Raw genomic sequence first — 19,988 nt, 5'->3', positions numbered from 1 at the left:
TCAAGAAATTTGAGTCTCAATGGAGGAAAACTTTAGGGAACAACTGAACTGGTAAAGGGTTTGCTGTGTTATCTGTCAAATAATTACATCACCTTAAACTTATGCCCTAAAAGTTGTGCTAAATCACGGTTAATGATGTCAGTCAAGAGGGTGGATTGGATTCCAATGGGAAACTAGTATTTCACTACAAGATTAGTAAGAATAGAACAGAAATATAGTACTGATGGAATAAAGAAGAAAATATGCTAGTCATTAAAATAAGTCTAAATGTGCGCGTACATGCTAAGTCGCTTCAGTCGTGTCTGATCTTTGCGACCCTACAGACTGCAGCCTGCCAGGCCCTTCTGTCCATGGGATTCTCCAGGCAGTAATACTGGAGTAGGTTGCCGTGCTCTCCTCCAGGGGAATCTTCTTGACCCAGGGATTGAACTCGTGTCTCTTATGTCTCCTGCATTGACAGGTGGGCTCTTTACCATCAGCACCACCTGCAAAGCCTTAAATCTAAATACAGCTGTTGTAACAGATTCAGATACAGTGCTGCATCTGCATTCTACTAAGGGAGGTTGAGAGACATAGATAACTAATTCAAGGCAGAAAGTGAGGAGGTACAGATAAAGCTCTATGTCAGAATAACTAGAAATTAGAGGAAGAATAAGTTAATCATGTTTTCTTGAGGCTGACATCTGAACCAAGTTTTTATGGAGAGACTCGATGTGATGCTTTCTAGGTGGAGAATAGAAGACACACCGGAAACCATTAGTAGCTCAGTTTTCTGCAGTGCATATATAGAGATACAGTGAGAGATACAAATAAAGATCAAAAGGGCCTTTAATTACTATCTATGATGTGTTTGCTTCAGTAAAAAATTAAGCCAATGAAGACTTTTATATAAGAGGAAAACCACTATTAGAATTATCTTTCATGAAAATATGTCTGGCCACAATGTACAGAACACTTAGGATGGGAGGCCAATACAGACCTGAACTATACTGAGATTAAAGGTATTATAAAAAGAAAGAATTTTTGTTACTGAAGAAACAGATCCTCTCATTTTGGAAAATGATTACACAGAAGTTGCAAACAAGAGTCAATGACAACTAGGAAGTTAAGCTTGAAGAGTGGTTATATAGTTTCATCACTAAGGAGATACAATATAGTGCTGGACTTGTGAATGAGATCATCAGTGTTCAATTTCTAGATCCAACACTAACCAGGTATGTAACCTATTTTTCCTAACTTAAAAGGCTGTTGGTGCAAATAAGACTGAAAGGAACTCTGGGAGAGAAAAATAATAAACTAATAAATTCCATGAATGCTCTAATGAAAAGAAAGGAGACAAAAAAGGGTAGTGAGGTCTTGGAGAGGATGGTAAAAGTTAAAAGATTTTGAGAGCATGCCTGGATCATTAAATGGGGGAGGAAACACTCTAAAATAGGGGAAGAAAAAAGGACAAATATTTATGGCAAGAGAGAAACTGAGTCACCCTGCTTTCACTTATTAACCACCTTTTATTTTCAATAAGATCACCCAAGTGTATTTAGGGCCTCTGGTACCAGACCCCTCTTATTAATCTCTGCAACACAGTTATACTACTTAACCATGGAGAAGGGAATGACAACCCACTCCAATATTCTAGACTGGAGAGTTCCATGGACAGAGGAGCCTGGCAGGCTACATCCATGGAGTCACAAAGAGGTGGACGCCACTGAGCAACTGACACTTTCACTTTAAACTACTTAAAGATTTAAAGCTCAACAAAATGGAAATCTGATCTTACAACCAGCATGTTCTACTTAACTAGTGGTGTACAGACAGAAGCTCAGTATAATACATAATTATAAAATTAAAATTATTTTAATTCAGTAGCCCATCCAAAAGTTTCTAAACAATTTAAATTGCTTACTGTAACTTGCTAATGAGTGACAAATGCGTCTTCTCTTTTACTTTTCGTATCATCTATCTCCCCAAATTTCTCCAAAATGAAAAAATCCTTACCTGTGGAGCCAGAATGAACAGATAACGACCTTTCTATCTGAAGTGGTGACATCATCTGTATTGTTAATTTTGCTAGGTAGATGGCTTCATACTCCTAGAAAATATTTTAATTAACTTGAATATACATTTAAATTCTTGGATACCCAAAACAAAATGAAATTTAAAAAGTGGTGAATGCATGGATTACTGGTATTCTTAGTTTATAATGAGAACTCCAGTGCCATATGGCTGTAAGAGAAATGTTTAAAATTCCTATCTTATAATTTCACATATACTGATAAGACTATAAATCAAATCAAGCCAATAGCCTGCACTAGGGTATCACACACTGAACTAGCAATCAGTACATATTCTCTGCCACTGGGGTAGATCTCTGACTTGAGAAGAAAATGAAATAAAATATTAAAAAATCAGACTAATACAAAGCATTTAATGGATTCAAGTATATTCAGTTCAGTTCAGTCGCTCATTCATGTCTGACTCTTTGTGACCCCATTGACCACAGCATGCCAGGCTTCCCTGTCCATCACCAACTCCTGGAGCTTCCTCAAACTCATGTTCATCGAGTTGGTGGTGCCATCCAACCATCTCATCCTCTGTCGTCCCCTTCTCCTCCCGCCTTCAATCTTCAAGCAGATATCTGTTTCAAGTATATATTTGGTTCTAATTTCTTAAAATCAATAGCCCTCTACTTCCAGTTAAAGATGAAATAATAAAGGCATTTGTGTATGTTCTTCCCTTAAAGGGAAGAGACAGAACAAGATAGAGAACTCCTGATTTGATGAAACTATGAAACATTGATAACCATGAATATGAGAAAGAAAAGTAAGGAAAAAGAACAGTGCCTACCTTTATGACAGGAGAAAGAGAATTATAATTAGGAAGAGGCCTCAAGAGGACTTTTGGAATTCTGGAAAATGTTCAATTTCATTATCTGGATGGTAGTTACATGGATGTTTGTTTACACTTTATGCACTTATGTATCTGTATTATATTTCACAATAACATTAAAAAAATGGAACCAAACTAAGCTATGCACAGAAGATACCTGGCTGCATATATCAAACAAAGTGGGTCCAATTTATAGTTCTCCAAAAAAGGTGGCAGACCTAAGACAAATCTTAGAAGCCCTTGCATAGTATGACATATGTGTGGGTCTATCAGGGAAAATGTGGATATCCACACCTGGCATTTTTGCAAGAAGCAAGCCTAGTGGAGGAGAAACTGTTGCCAAACATCTGCTAATCTTGGTCAGCTAAAAGTAAAAACTAAATCACTAATTGTCAGGCCTGAATATACCTGAGGATCACCTGAGAAGTCTTAAAACCAGTATATATATACTTAGCTTGCCCCTCTCCTTGGATGCTCCCTGCCAGTGATTCTCATTTCATTAAATGAGAATTTATGGGTAGTACCATTTATGGGTAAAGTTCCACAGGTGATTCCAATGTGCATGTTGTATTTATGAATCTAAACAAGAAAAACCTGTGACAGAAGGGGCTCTTTTTCTCCACTCGCTGAACAGAGTCATACTACTGGAAAAAACTGCTGGTGAGAAAGTCTTCCAAAACAACTGGGAAAATTTAAGCTGCCTATATTTCCCAATCTCTTCCCACAACTTTATTATTGGGAAAATGGCTTATCTAGAAGAATGTCTCCAGTTCAAAGATAACCAATGATCAAAAAGGAACCAATATAAGTCTTATATAAAGGTGTTTGTAAGGGGAAAAAAGCAACATTATAACCAAAAGTCCATACATGAAGAAAACTGCATGAAAATTACACGAGGCAGGTGAAAATTGTGAATAATTCTCCATAAAATCAATGAGATATGGCCTTTCTGAAACGAGTTCAAAGAAGAGATAAAAGGACTCATGGAAGAAACGTAACAATGAAAGAGATGACATAACTCTTAGAGCTCAATAGAAAAGCAGAAAAAAGAAAACAAACCACAGAAATGATGACTGTAAGAGAATGAACAAAGAGGAGAACAGACCATACCATGCAATTCTAGCACATCATTAATGCACCCTTTTCTCCTGGACTGTTCCCAAGAGCACATAAACATGCCCTTTCCTACCATGTTAGAAAACAAACAAAACACCCCTCTTAATCCTAGTTTCCCCTCCAACTACTGTTTTTCTGTTTTCCCCTTTTAATTCCTGGAAATATCTATTCTTGCTGTTCACATTCCTCTCTTCCCATTATGCTTATACTCCCCATTCCACAAAAACTTGTTTGTCAAGGGCACTGATCACTTCGTGCTCCTAATCCAATGTCAGTTCTCAGCCCTTACTTAACCTATTATCAACCTTTGAAACAAAGGATCATCTCCTACTCTTCAAATGCCTTCTTCACTTGACTTCCCAAGCACCAGACCATCCTGGTTTTCTTCCCAACTCACTGGCCACTCTTTTCAGCCTCCTCTGCTGATTCCCCATCTCCCCCAATCCTTACATGTTGGGAGTACATTGAGCTTCTATTTCTGAAGGCCTTCTCTACCCACACTCCCTTCTCTAGTGCCCTCACTCAGTTTTAAAGCTTTCAATAGCATCCACATACTGAAAACCCCTTAGATATAAGGTTTTTTCTCATGAACTCCAGGTTTATATGCAGACCTGCCCACTATCTAATAGCTCTCCTAACCTTAACATGACCAAAAGTCTCGATTTTATTCCCTTCAAATTTCATGCAGTTTCTCCTATTCAAGTAAGCAATAGTTCCTCTTCCAGCTGTTCAGACTAAAAGGCTTAGAATCATCCCAGTCTCTCTTCTCCAATCCATCAGCAAATTCTGTAAGCTATACTGTCAAGTAAATCCAGAATCTGATCTCTTTTCATCAACAATCACTTTTGTCTAAATCCGTATTCTCTCTTGACTCCCATCACTCCACTGCCTCGTAACTCATGTACTTGCTTCTGCCCTAACCCCAACAACCCTTACAGTATATATACATGGTATATACTACATTTAACACAGATGACCCAGTTATTCCTTCACTTAAAAGTCAAAGGCCTTATTTATAATGGCCTATAAATGCCTATCACGTGGCCCCTTACCTCCCAGTTTAATCTATTATTACTATTCATTTGCTTACTCTGTTGCAGCTATAGTGACCTCCTCACACTTCTTGAAAAGACTAGCATACTCCCATCTCAAGGCACTTGCACATATTTCTTCTATCTAGAAGGCTTTCCCCCAAGTATCGAAATAGCTCATTCTCTTAATTTCTTCAGGTCTTTGGTCAAAGAACATTTTTGCGATAAGGCCTTTTCTGATCACCTTTCAAAAATGCAATTAATGTCTCACTTCCTTATATGACCTTAACGGCTTTCTTATTTTTCTCTGTGACCTATTACCGTATGATCTACTACTTTTGTGTTGTTGTTGTAGTTTAGTCGTTCAGTCATGTCCGACTTTTGTGACCCAATGGACTGTAGCCCACCAGGCTCCTCTGTCCATGGGATTTCTCTGGCAAGAATACTGCCATTTCCTTCTCCATGACCTACTACATATTTTAGTTTGCTGCTGCTAAGTCGCTTCAGTTGTGTCCGACTCTGTGCAACCCCATAGACAGCAGTCCACCAGGTTTGTTTACTGTCTAATTCACTAAAATAAGTTTTATGAAGTTAGGGATTTCTGTCTGTCTGTTCTCCACTTTACTGCCACTGCTTATAACAATGTCAAATAAACATCTGATAAAACAACAAAGCATGGGAAAGGAAAGAAAAGCTTGCCAAAAATCAAGCCAAAAGACAAAAAAACAAAGTTGAAAATAAATACAGAGAAAATGGTAGATATGGAAAAAAGAAAGAAAACAATATAAAATATGTCTCTGGGAGAAAAAAACAGGCAAGTGAAAAAGAACAACAATAGCCAAATACATATTAGAAGAAAACTTTCTGAAATAAGGGAAGATGTGAATCTGTAAGTGGTAAGGGCATATTATGACAAAAAAAAATTAATATAGAGCAATCAAAAAGATATACTTGATAAAGCATCCTATGCTCATCCAGACAAAACCTCCTCCTCCCAATCAAGTCTTTTAAGAGAGAAGAGTTTTAAAAATTAGGCTCCCTTCAGACTTCTCTAAGATAATTTTTCAATGTTAGGTCTGTGTACAAACTCATTAAGAGAAAAAGTGTTAAACAAATTTTTTTTAATCTAGCCAAATGCCATTCAAACATAAACATGACAGAGCTTCCTTGGTGGTCCAGTGATTAAGACTCCATACTTCCACTGCAGGGGGCATGGGTTTGATCCCTGGTCAGGCAACTAAGATCCCACATGCCATACAGTGTGGCCAAAACAAACATAAGAGCAACAGAAAAACATTTTCCAAAATGCTAGGACTTAGTTTCCAAGAACTCTTCTTGAAAATAATGCTCAAACTCCAGGAGTTGAATAAAGAAGCTAGAATCCTATTTAAATATAGAACTCAGTATGAACAAGGAGAAAATGTGGTTATAGCATAGAATGCAAATATAATTTGCAACAATGTAGAAAAAGTAAAATCCAGGAAATGTAACAGGACATAGTTTAAGTGGATGATCCTATATTGCTAAGTAACAAGAGGGATAATATTTAAATATTTTTAAAGTGTAAGCGGTATCTCCTAGAAGAACTAAGATTAGTATCAACAAAACAGGTGGAGGGGAAGGAGGAAAGTAGTGGTATATAAGTTTTTATCTTTTATAGTGGAAATCCATTGATAGTTATTTAAATGTGATAACTCAAGGAACATATGTATATACTATAAAGTTAGATTGTGCCCATTAAGTAAACAACTTATAAACTTAAAAAGTATCAAAAGAATACAAACAAAAAATTCATCAATTTATAGTGAAAGTTTAAAAAAGATGTATTTTAAGAGAAAGCATGATATGAAAATAAAGTGTATGTCATTTTTAGTACAAAAAAGTGGGATAAATTCACCTATTAAAGAAAAATACTGATAACAAATCAAAATAACAAAATCCAGCCATAGGGCACATCCAAGAAATGCATCTAAAACAAAGTGATTTAGAAAGGTGGAAAGAAAAGCAATGAAGAAACTCACAAGGCAAATGCAAACAAAAAAGGATCACAATATTAAGGTTAATTTCAAAGTAAAATAACTGGACAATAAACATATAACTACAATGAAGATATAACTTGAATTTTATCTACCAAATAATGCAGCACTAAAATTGGCAAAGAAACTAGAGGAATTAAAGAAATAAACAGAGACAGAACAAAGGGAGTTTCAGTTCACCCCTAAGTCCCCAAAAGATGAAGTGAACAAATACAATGTGCCCTCTGCATCCATGAATGCAGAACCCACAGATACACAGAACTGACTATACTGTGCCATTTTATATAAGATTTGGAATCCATGGCAAGGGAGTAGAGGGGTGTGTGTGACCCTGGAACCAATTCCTCACAGATATAGAAAGATAACTGCAGATTGAATTTTATGCCCTGAAAACAGAGAATATATCTTCTTTTCAAATAGTCATAATAACTGTTTATTACACCACAAAGAAAACATTTAAAATTTAGTTATATATGATTTATAAAAAAACTCTCAAATGCTAAGTAAAAAATAAAATCAAAAGTGAAATGACAGAATATCAAGTTGTAACAAGAATAAAAATGTTATATAGCAAAATCTATGTAGGATATGTAGAATATGGCTAAAGAAATGCTAAGAGGATAATTTACAGTCTTGAATTCTTATAGCTCAGACAATAAAGGAGACCCGAGTTCAATCCCTGGGTTGGGAAGATCTCCTGGAGAAGGGAATGGCTACCCACTCTAGTATTTTTGTCTGGAGAATCCCAAGAACAGAGGGATATAGTCCATGGGGTCGCAAAGAGTCACAGACGACTGAGCGACTAAGCATGCAACTGAGAAAATCCATAAAAGAATAACAGCAGCAGCAGCAAAAACAACAAAAGCCTAAGGAAAGCACAAAGCAAGAAGAAATTCAAATACAGAAAAATTATATAAACTAACCAGATCAGGGGGAAAAAGAAAGCACTGATATACAAAATTAGAAAAAAAGAATGAAACAAATAAGCACAGAAATTAGAAGATACAAAAGATTATGAAACCATCCAAAGTGACCTAAACAGTCTATGAAAATCAGACTTAAATATTAACCAAATGAAGAAAGCTGTCCAAGAATTGGTTCACCCTCAAAATATACAAATGAATGAAATAATGAATAACTGAATTAAAATCAAGGTCCAGTGATTTCACAGGTACTATATATCAAACATTAAGAAGCAGGTTAACTCTAATCTAATTTACATTGTTCTAGAGCACATAAAGAGAAAGCAAGTTTTCACTTTAAAAATGAGGAAACCGTGACAGACACTAACCAGAAGATGGTAGTACAGAAAAAAAAATTACAAACCAGTATCACTTATTCAACTAATTCCAAAATCTTAAAAAAAAAAAAAAAATTGACAAACAGAATCTAGCAACACATTAATGGAATACAGTCTACCATAACAAAGTGAGATTCATTTGTGAATCAAAATGATTCAAAATTAACCAAGTCCAGCACGTTAAAAAAAAAAAAAAAAAATTAACCAAGTCCAGCATAATATGATTCAACTCACCATATTAATGACTTAAAGGAGGAAAACTAGGGCCATTTCATTAAAAAATGTTTTAAGTTAAAAATCAGTATCCCTGATAAAAACCTTTTAAATATGCACAAGCAAATACTGAAACACACACACAGTGCAGTAATAAAAGCAATGACATTGAAATCAAGAATAAAGTATGAATATCACACCACTATTACTTATCAAATTGCTCTGATACAATGACCATCAAGTGAGAAAGAAACAAAATTAGAAAAGAGGCAAAATTATTATGATTTGCAGATGAAAATCTAGAACAATCAACTGGAAAATTCTTTAGAATTGTTCCTAGAGTTTAGTAAGGTTGCCAATTGAAAACATAAACAGCTTTCCTATAAACAAATAAGCAATTAGAAAACATACTAGAAAGAAATTTGAAAACAATTTTAATTATAATGAAATAAAAGAAAATAGCTAGGAATAAATTTCATAAGAAATACATATATTTTATACAAAAAAAAAACTTTAAAACACTGAAGGACACAGAAAATGACTTGAATAAATGGAACATACTCTTAGAAACATACTCTTTGAAAAATTTAAAGCTGTCAATTCTTTCTGCACCCTTTCCAGTAAAGTTCACACCACAAAGTATGTGTTAAGAACTTGCCGGGAATATTTCAGAAAGAACATTAATGAGGAAATCTTGATTAAATTACTTAATATAAGTAATACAGACTACTTGCAAATATTATAGCATTTAAAACTTTGATACAAAGGCAGCAATAAGCAGATCAATGGAACAGAATACAAAGTCAGAAACAGACTCAAGTGCGGATTTATAATTTGGTATATAATAAAAATGGCATTTCAAATCATTGGCTGTTGCTGTGCTTAAGTTGCTCAGTCATGTCCAACTCTTTGCAATCCCATGGACTGTAGCCCACCAGGATACTCTGTCCATGGAGATTCTCCAGGCAAGAATACTGAAGTAGGTTGCCATGCCCTCCTCCAGGGGATCTTCCCAACCCAGAGATCAAACTCAAGTCTCCCGCATTGCAGGTGGATTCTTTATTATCTGAGCCACGAGGGAAGCCTTCAAATCACTGGCTACAGAAAATTTTCTTAATATACAAAGAATCCTTACAAACCAATGAGAAAAAGAGCAACAACCTATTAGAAAAATGGGCAAACTATAAGCAGTTGCCACTTTTACCACCATGACAACAATGATCTAAAAGTTTCATAAAACACTTTTGCTATTGGTAATGATTAGTATTAGCAAGCAGGTACTCTTTGTTTCCTGCAGTCTTTTTAAAGGCAATTTAGCAACATCAACTTTCAAATGCTCTGTCCCAGCAATTCCACTCTGATCATTTATCTTACAGGTACATTCACACATGTAAACAAAGATACACCTATTAGGACATTCTTTCCAATGTTGTTTAAAATCATGAAAGACTGGGAACAACCTAAAGCTCCATGTATAAGGAACTGGTCACATAAAATTGTGATACACACACACACACACACAAATATCATGAAGTCAGAGCTATATATGATCTTTAAGATATACTATTAAGGAGACTTACTTTTCAAGTATTCTTCTTAAGCATTACTGAATTTTTATTTTTTTAATCATGAATATTTTTCCTTTTTAAATGAAATAAAAACTAAAAGTGAATTAAAAATAAAAACGAAGTAAATTAAGTTTGGTAACTGAGATAACACATTTTGTAGTGCTCTTGATGTTTCAATGTGAGATTTATTCCTGCATAACTGGATGCAATCAGCCAGAGCACATTCTTTGACTTACGATTTTTTATCTTGGAAAAAATTAATCAGATAATTCACAGATTTATTCTCTTTTCAGTGTATCTTCTACACATCATCAAAATGTGAAAGAACATGAAAAAGATAGAGCATATAAAATAGAAAAAGCTGCTACATGTAACACATTTAGCAGAGCACATTCTTTGACTTACGATTTTTTATCTTGGAAGAAATTAATCAGATAATTCACAGATTTATTCTCTTTTCAGTGTATCTTCTACACATCATCAAAATGTGAAAGAACATGAAAAAGATAGAGCATATAAAATAGAAAAAGCTGCTACATGTAACACACTTAGAATCAAAATTCTCTTATGCTCTGTATGTAATCAAAATAGAGGGAAAATGGAAGACATGTCTAAGATCAATTATTTTACTTTAGATTTAACAATATGTTTTAATTCTTTTTTTCTTGTCAACGGCAACTTAAAAAAATACTTTTAAATAGATTTAAACTTAAACAAAGAAGTTAAGTCAGATTATGGCAATTTTTAAGTATTTTACAACTAAATTATATGAACACAAGCTTGTAATTATCGTACTTTCTGACTGCCTTATTGAAGACAATGGCAACCCACTCCAGTGTTCTTGCCTGGAGAATCCCAGGGATATGGGAACCTCATGGGCTGCTGTCTATGGGGTCGCACAGAGTTGGACACGACTGAAGTGACTTAGCAGCAGCAGCAGCAGCTGACTGCCTTAAAGTGGAAAAATAGAGAAGTTACCTGAAGTTGATGGACAAATCCAGCATTAGGATTAATACAAAATCTTCTTTCTTGAACATAAGCAAATGCATCTCTGAAAACAAAAAAAATAGGAAAACTAAGGCAGTGATATTATTTCATGAATTAATCTCAATTTTTCCAGAATTTATCTAAAGTAGGCACTTACCTAACAATTTACCTAAAACAGAAAATCATAATCAGACAGCTTGTACTACAGAGAGGTAGTGAACTGCAGTGGGAAAATCCTTTGCTTCCCAGCTGCGTGTTCTAGACGATACTTTTCAGCTTCTCTAAGCTTTAATTTTTTCATGTGTAAATTGGGGATCATAACAATTCCTATCTTGAAGCACTATTGTGAATATAGAAATAGTAAGTATAACATATCGTGTATAGCATGGGTCACACACACTACATGCTCAGATTTTATTATTGGTTCAATTAGAAACATATGGACTTCCTTGTGTTGTTGAGATAAAAGTGCTCAGAAGTGTATCTGGCATCTGGCAGAGACCCAAAACATAGAAGTTATTTTCACTATTATTGCTGACATGGCACCAAATAATAAAAAAAGAAATATAAAATAAAATCTACCAAGCATTAATCTTTTCAATTAAATAAACACAAAACATTTGTATTCAAATAATATTTAAGAACACCTTTAAGCAAACTTTTCCATTATAATTTTAAAATAAAAATACCAAATGAACTAAAAGATTTGAATGTCCACTATGTGGCAGGCATGTGGATCCAATGTCGAACATAGCTGAAATGGACAAGGTTAACAGAGTATATAGCGTTAAGAATGGAAGGTTGATACAGGCACGTCATGTGAAGTTTCACTGGCCACATTAAGAATTATTAAGAATCGGAAACCTCTGAGAGATTTTTAGGGTAAGGTGAAATATGATTTATCTTTTGAAACAATCATTTTGACTGCGGTGTGAAGAATACAACAGACTAGAGAAGGAAAGAAAACACAAGACCACTAAGATGATAACTACTGGAAGAGCTTGTATTAGGGAGATTAAGCAATGAGACATGACTAGAGCTTGATTAGTGAGATTCAATCATGAGAAAGAGCCAGAATCGAGGAATATTTTAGGACATAAAACAGAATTTGGTAATGGATCAGTCTGGGACATAAGTGAAAGAGTATCAATGATTACAGCAGATTTGTAACTTGTACAAGACACTCTAAGAAAAGAAATACTGTACATTGGCCAGCTTTGTTAGTTTTAGGGTGAAAAGCACATTAGCCTCTCTCTCTCTTTTGTCTATGCAATATGCTTGGAAAAGATGATTTTGCATAAAACAAATAATGAATTGTGAATAGACAATAAAACAATTCTTAAGCAATTTTTCACCCAATTACTATTAAAGGAAAACATAAAAAATTAACCTTTTAAACAAAGAAAGCAATTACATCTTTGTCTAACAAGAATTTTAAAACTTAGATTAACCAATTCCCTAGTAGTAAGAAAGCAGTTTTCCATGGGTTACTCCAACTGTAACCCATGTGGATCTATACAAGGTAGACCAGCTACAGAGGTTAAGAGACTAATCACAGGATAAAAGGGCCTGATTAAAAGCATAACTAGATGATAAAAATCAGGAGATTATTAACTTCCAGTTCCCAAATTGTCTCCATTAAGCTTCATTTTAATGAGAACTTAAATTGTGGCTAGGTTTCAGAATACTTTCTTACCTGTACTTCATTCCAAATGTTTCCATAATGTATGCAATAACAAAGGCAGCACTAAAGAGGAGGAAAATATTTTAGAAAAAAACCAGAAAACATACTCATTAATTAAATGCTGGAGAAAGATAGATTATTGCTAACATCATACCTCCTGGAGATCCCTGCATTCCCATGGACAAGAACTTTTCCTGAAAAACAAGAAAGGGTTATTCTGATAGAAAGATACCTGATGCAGTAGCTAAAATATATTGAAACCATGTATCATATCACAGTAAAATAAATCTTATCTTAAGCACTTTATGTATTCTGTATACACAACTTGGATACTTACTAATTTTCAAATCCTTGAATTTATTTATATTAACTGTGTGGTGACTACAATAGACTTTTAGGTTAAAAAGATTTAAAGCTGACCCAATATGAAAATAGTTCTATAAGATATTTAAGAAAGTCTATCCAAATGAAATAAGTTTTGGGAAATTTGGAAAGTCTTTATACATAATTATAATTTTCATATTCTTCATTTAAGACAAATACTAACTAAAAACTAACTATAAGGAATAATATCCTAAAAATAAACATAAGTTAAATGAAAGAAGAATTATTTACCTCCACTTTGTAAGCTCTCATCAATAAATTCTTTTGTCTGAAGGAAAAAGTGTGTGTTATAATAAAATATATGGAGTAACATAAGCATAAAATACAAACATATATACACAGTGAAACAAAATATACTGAAAATATTTTCCTGCTAATTTATATGAATGAAAAGTACCTTACATCAAAAATTTCCAAAATGCTACAAATACAATTATTATAAGTATAAATATTATTCTGAATTCAAGAAATTTGAAATACAATTTCTCAAATATTTGGAGATCATAAAAAAGATTTTAAAAATAGTCAATTTTCTTTAAAATACAATCCCACAATTTTCAGACATTACAAGTAACAGCAGTATAGGAGAAAATCACATCTCATTAAGTTTTAAAAGCACAATTAAGAAAGCAAATCATAAATATTAAATGATATTAAAATATTGTTACCTTACCATGGGGAAAAAACGTATTATATTTTCAACTGGATTATCTGCAATATCCAAGACTAAATATCTGAAAATAGAATATTGTGTGATTAAGCACACTTTCAGATAAAACTCTTCATATATAAAAAATACAAAAATTTCTTGACAACCATGAAAATAACTTTCAAAATATATTCCCAAGGACCAAGCCATAGATTTTATAATGCTTGAAGGCACAGCAAGTAAAGCCTTAAATAAGTTAACACATTAACAGTTTTCTGATATCTTATGTATGTAAAAAAAAAATCTATCTTCTTAAAATAGAAAAATCATAAATGGGAAGAAATTTTCCTCTAGATCAGATTAGACCTAGACAATAAAGACAGAAATTGCCTATTTTCTCCTCTTTGTTATTCTTCTATCTCTAGCAACTTCCCTAAGACTAGAAGAGTTTTCTTTGGATGGTCCTGCCACCCTTCCTCACAACCCTACAGAGGACAATTCAGAGACAGACCAAAGCCTGAGAGAGAAAGAACTAACAGAAATAGAATGCAGCAGTCTGACAAAGCCGTGAGTCAAACATTCATTGTTTGAACTAACCTACAACAGAGCAATAAGCAACCTAAAGAACACCTGTCCTCAAATTTTAACCTTGAAAAACATTTAAAATAAGTCATTTTAATATAGAAGCCTTACTTTATTTTGTGAACAATTGCCATTTCTGGAAATCTGCTGGCAGTTCAGTGGTTAGGATTCGGTGCTTTCACTGTCAGGGACAGGGGTCTATCCCTGGTTGGGGAACTAAGATCCTGCAAGCCTTATCATACAGCCTCAACAACCGCTCCCCCCACCCCAACCCCAACCAAAAAACAAAGAAACTTTCATTTCTAATCCATCCAAGACCATCCGTTTATTAACACAACTCAGTTAAGTAATTGAGTTATAAAATTAAAATGTAAAGTCAATATTGCTTTATTATTTTGGTGGTAGCAACTTCAGTAACTTAGTGACTTATCACAGAGAAGCTATACTCAGGACATTTTGGCACTAAAAACAAAAATTAGAAAGGTATAGTATAGCATTTAAAATATAACACTGTCGTTTTCTTTAATATATACAAGTCTACATGTAGTACACATGATGTGCATGCCAGTGTGCACTGGAAGCTGCTTCAGTCGTGTCCAACTCTTTGCCACCCTATGCACTGTAGCCCTCCAGGCTCCTCCATCCATGGGGAATCCCCAGGCAAGGATACTAGAGTGGTTGCCATGCACTCCTCCAGGGGACCTTCCTGACCCAGGGATTGAACCTGTGTCTCCTATGTCTCCTGCATTAGCAGGCAGATTCTTTACCACTAGTGCCACCTGGGAAGCCTGCGTATACATGAAACACATACACAATCAAAAAATTTAGAAGGAAATTTAACAAAAAAAAGTCATGCTCCTCTGGGTTGTGGAATTATGGATGGCTTTTTAAATATTTTTCTTGGTGTCATTCTGTATTTTCATAAATATGTATAAAGAACAAGTGTATCTTTTGGAATTAGAAAAATTCAATCTATTTCATTTTAGATTACATGCATTCCCTTTTTAAAACTAATTTTAACTGAAAAATGTGAATGCACAGTAAAAAATTCTAATAGTATAAAGATATCTGCAATGAAAACTAGGTTTCACTACCATCCCAGACCCTAAATTTCCCTTCCCAGAAGTAACCACAGTCAAGTTTTAGTCTGTCAGTCCAGAAATCTCCTACACATCTATAGGAATAAAGCCTAATGTACTGCACATACTCTTAAACACTTTGAGAGTACACACGTGGCTCTGCACCTTGTCTTCTTCATGCAATAAGCCATAAAGATTAGTCTACATCAGCACATACACAAATATTTCATTCTTTCTCATGACTACATAGTCTATTTATGTATTCACAAAATATATTTTAGAGTATCTTACACTGAGGGAATTCAGGTTGTTTTCATTTTTACAAAAATAAAGCAGAACATTAAAAGATTTTTAAAATATATGGTTTTATACAATTATTTCTAGAATGATATCCAAAGAAGAGTTAACAGTACCTGCCTCCTAGCTAGGGATAAATTAGGTAGCTGGGTTTAGGGAAGTAAAGAAATTCCTTTTTGACCCTTTGGTCTTTGTATCATGTGTAATATATGCTTTATTTTTTAAGTGAAACCAAAATAAAGAACATTAAAAACCATCAGATGCTCAACCTCATCATTTTAAGATAAATGTGAAAGGCAAACTAAAACTACACAACACAATTTTTACTGAAGGAGATCACAAAGCTGAAGGGCAATTTACTCCAGATCAGGTGGTGAAGGGGCTTGTGATAAGGCAATGAAGCTACCAGTGAGGCCATGCAGGGCTAACCAAGACAGACAGGTCACAGTGAAGAGTTCTGTTAAAATGTGGTCCACTGGAGGAGGAAAAGGCAAACCACTCCAGTATTTCCGTCAGGAGAACCCCACGGACAGTATGAAAAGACAAAATGATAAGACACTGGAAGACGAGCCTCCAGGTTGGAAGGTGTCCAATATGTTACTGGGGAAGAGCAGAGGGCAATTACTAATAGCTCTAGAAAGAATAAAGTGGCTGGGCCAAAGTGGAAATGACACTCAGTTGTGGCTGTGTCTGGTAGGGAAAGTAAAGTCCAATGCCATAAAGAACAATACTGCATAGGAACCTGGAATATTAGGTCTATGAATCAAGGTAAACTGGACACAGTCAAGCAGGAGATGCCAAGATTGAACACTAACATCTTAGGAATCAGTGAACTAAAATGGACTAGAATGGGTGAATTTAATTCAGATGACCATTATAACAACTACTATGGGCAAGAATTCCTTAGAAGTAATGAAGTAGCCCTCATAGTTTAAAAAAAAAAAAAAAAAGAGTCCAAACTGCAGTACTTGGGTGCAACCTCAAAAATGACAGAATGATCCTGCTTCATTCCCAAGGCAAGTCATTCAACATCAGTAATCCAAATCAATGCCCCAACCACTGATATTGAATAAGCTGAAGATAACCAGCTCTAAGAAGACCTACAACATTTCCTAAAACTAACACCAAAAAACAATGTCCTTTTCATCATAAGGGATTGGAATACAAAAGCAGGAAATCAAGAGATACCCAGAATAACCGGCAAGTTTGGCCTTGGAGTACAAAGTGAAGCATGGCAAAGGCTAAAAGAGTTTTGCCAAGAGAACACACTGGTCATAATAAACACCCTTTTCCAATAGCCCAAGAGATGACTCTACACACGGACATAACCAGATAGTCAACACCAAAATCATGCTATGTTCTTTGTAGCTGAAGACGGAGAAGGTCTACACAGTCAGCAAAAACAAGACCTGGAACTGACTGTGGCTCAGATCATGAGCTCCTTATTGCAAAATTCAGACTTAAATTGAAGAAAGTGGGGAAAACCATTAGGCCATTCAGTTATGACCTAAATCAATTCCCTTATGATTATACAGTAAGGTGACAAATAGATTCAAGTGATTAGATCTGGTGGACAGACTGCCTGAAGAATTATGGACGGAGGTTCATAGCATGGTACAAGAGGCAGTAACCAAGACCATCTCAAAGAAAAAGAAATGCAAGAAGGAAAAGTGGTTGTCTGAGGAGGCTTTACAAATAGCTGAGGAAAGAAGAGAAGTGAAAGGCAAGGAAGAAAGGTATATCCAACTGAATGGAGAATTTCAGAGAATAGCAAGGAGAGATAAGAAGGACTTCTTCAATGAACAATGCAAAGAAACAGAGGAAACAACAGAATGGGAAAGACTAGAGATCTCTTCAAGAAAACTAGAGATATCAAGGCAACATTTCACACAACAATGGGCACGATAAAGGACAGGAACTGTAAGGACCAAACCAAAGTGGAAGAGATTAAGAAGAGGTGGCAAGAATACACAGAAGAACTATACAAATAAGGTCTTAACCTGGCTATCTACAATGGTGTGGTCACTCACCTAGAGCAGGATATCCTGGAGTGTGAAGTAAACTGGGCCTAAGGAAGCATTACTAAGAACAAAGCTAGTATTGTGTGTTAGTTGCTTAATTGTGTTCCAACTCTCTGAGGCCCCATGGACTGCAGCCTGCCAGGCTCCTCTATCCATGGAATTCTCCAGGCAAGAATACCGGAGTGGGTGGCCATCCTTTTCTCCAGAGGATCTTCCCGACCCAGGGATCAAACCTGCATCTCTTACATCTCTTGCTTCTGGAGGCAGGTTCTTTACCACTAGTGTCACCCTACTAGTGTCAGCTAGTAGGGGTGATGGAATTCCCGGTGAGCTATTTAAAACCCTAAAAGATGATGCTGTTAAAGTGCTGCACTAAATATGTCAGCAAATTTGGAAAACTCAGCAGTGGTCACAGGACTAGAAAAGGTCAGTTTTCATTCCAATTTCAAAGAAGGGCAATGCCAAAGAATGTTCAAACTACCATACAATTGTGCTCATTTCACATGCTAGTAAGGTTATGCTCAAAATCCTTCACGCTAGGCTTCAACAATATGTGAACTGAGAACTTCCAGATGTACAAGCTGGATTCAGAAAAGACAGAACTGGAGATCAAATTGACAACATTTACTGGATCATGGAGAAAGCAAGGGAGTTCCAGAAAAACATCTATTGCTACTTCTTTAAACCTTGACTGTGTGGATCACAGCAAACTGTGGAAAATTCTTGAAGAGATGGGAATACAAGGCCACCTTACCTGCCTCCTGAGAAACCTATATGCAGGACAAGAAGCAATAGTTAGAACTGGAAATGGAAAAACTGATTGGTTCAAAACTGGAAAAGGAGACAACAAGGCTGTATATTGTCACCCTGATTATTTAACTTATATGTAGACTACATCACGTGAAATGTGGGGCTGGATGAATAACAAGCTGGAATCAAGACTGCCAAGAGAAATATCAACAATCTCAGATATGCAGATAATACCACTCTAATGGCAGGAAGTGAAGAGGAACTAAAGGGACTCTTAATAAGGGAGAAAGAGGAGAGTGAAAAAGTTGGCTTAAAACTCAACATTCAAAAAACTAAGATCATGGCATCCAGTCCCATCATTTCATGGCAAATATAAGGGGAAAAAGTGAAAGCAGTGACAGATTTTATTTTCTTGGAGTCCAGAATCACTGCATGGTGTGGTGACCACAGCCATGAAATTAAAAGACACTTGCTCTTTGGAAGAAGAGACATGACAAACCTAGACAGCATATTAAAAAGCAAAACCATCACTTTGCTGACAAAGGTCCCTATAGAGAAAGCTATGGTCTTTCCAATAGTCATGCACGTATATGAGAGTTGAATCATAAAGAAGGCTTAGCGCTGAAGAACTGATGCTTTCTAATTGCAGTGCTGGAGAAGACTCTTGAGAGTTCCTTGGACTGCAGGGAGATCAAACCAGTCAATCCTAAAAAAAACTCAATCCTGAATATTCATTGGAAGGACTGATGCTGAAGTTGTAGCTCCAATACCTTGGCTACTTGATACGAAGAGCTGACTTACTGGAAAAGACCCTGATGCTGGGAAAGACTGAAGGCAAAGGGACAAGGGGGCAGCAGAGGATTAGATGGTTAAGAGAGAACCACTGACTCGATGGACATGAATTTGCGCAAACTCCAGTAGACAGTGGAGGACAGAGGAGTCTGGTGTGCTGCAGTCCATTGACTGCAACAAGTCAGACATGAACTAGCAAATGAACAAGATTGGAAAAAATTAAAAATATTTTATAATTTTGTCTGAGAGAGTTGCACTGGGAATGCAAACTGATACAACTCACTGGAGGGCAATTTGTAACATCTACTAAATTTAAACGCTCACACTCTTTAATCCAGCCATTTTACTACAAATTTATCCTACTGCTATATTCACATATGAATTAAATGACATAGAGGGATAGTCACTACATTAGCAAAAGTCTGGAAACAATCTAAATGTCTAACAATAGGAGACAGTTTGAATAGATTTTAGTAGAGTAATATAGTAGATTACTGTCTACTTAAAAAGAGTAACACAGGAGTTCTCTGGTGGTCTAGTGGTTAGTATTCCAGGCTGTCACTGATGTGGCCCAGTTGGTCAGGGAACTGAGGTTCTACCAGCCAGAAGATGC

The 19,988-nt window shown here is 35.5% G+C and overlaps 1 protein-coding gene across 1 annotated transcript in view; it reads right to left on the bottom strand.

The window, feature by feature from the left end:
* Window positions 1-19,988, bottom strand: part of STYX (serine/threonine/tyrosine interacting protein) — a 46,652-nt gene that overhangs the window by 4,174 nt on the left and 22,490 nt on the right. Inside the window, exons 5-10 of the mRNA XM_061158081.1 lie at window positions 13,879-13,939; window positions 13,437-13,473; window positions 12,976-13,015; window positions 12,834-12,884; window positions 11,129-11,201; window positions 1,996-2,089 (exon numbers count right to left, since the gene is read on the bottom strand). Of these exons, the coding sequence (XP_061014064.1) occupies window positions 1,996-2,089; window positions 11,129-11,201; window positions 12,834-12,884; window positions 12,976-13,015; window positions 13,437-13,473; window positions 13,879-13,939 (356 nt within the window). The remainder of the gene's footprint in view (window positions 1-1,995; window positions 2,090-11,128; window positions 11,202-12,833; window positions 12,885-12,975; window positions 13,016-13,436; window positions 13,474-13,878; window positions 13,940-19,988) is intronic.

The sequence above is a fragment of the Dama dama genome, chromosome 12 (genome assembly GCF_033118175.1).
Source record: "Dama dama isolate Ldn47 chromosome 12, ASM3311817v1, whole genome shotgun sequence".
Lineage (NCBI taxonomy): Eukaryota > Metazoa > Chordata > Mammalia > Artiodactyla > Cervidae > Dama > Dama dama.
Note: the sequence above shows the minus strand (reverse complement) of the source record. Positions and strands in the feature narration are given on the sequence as shown.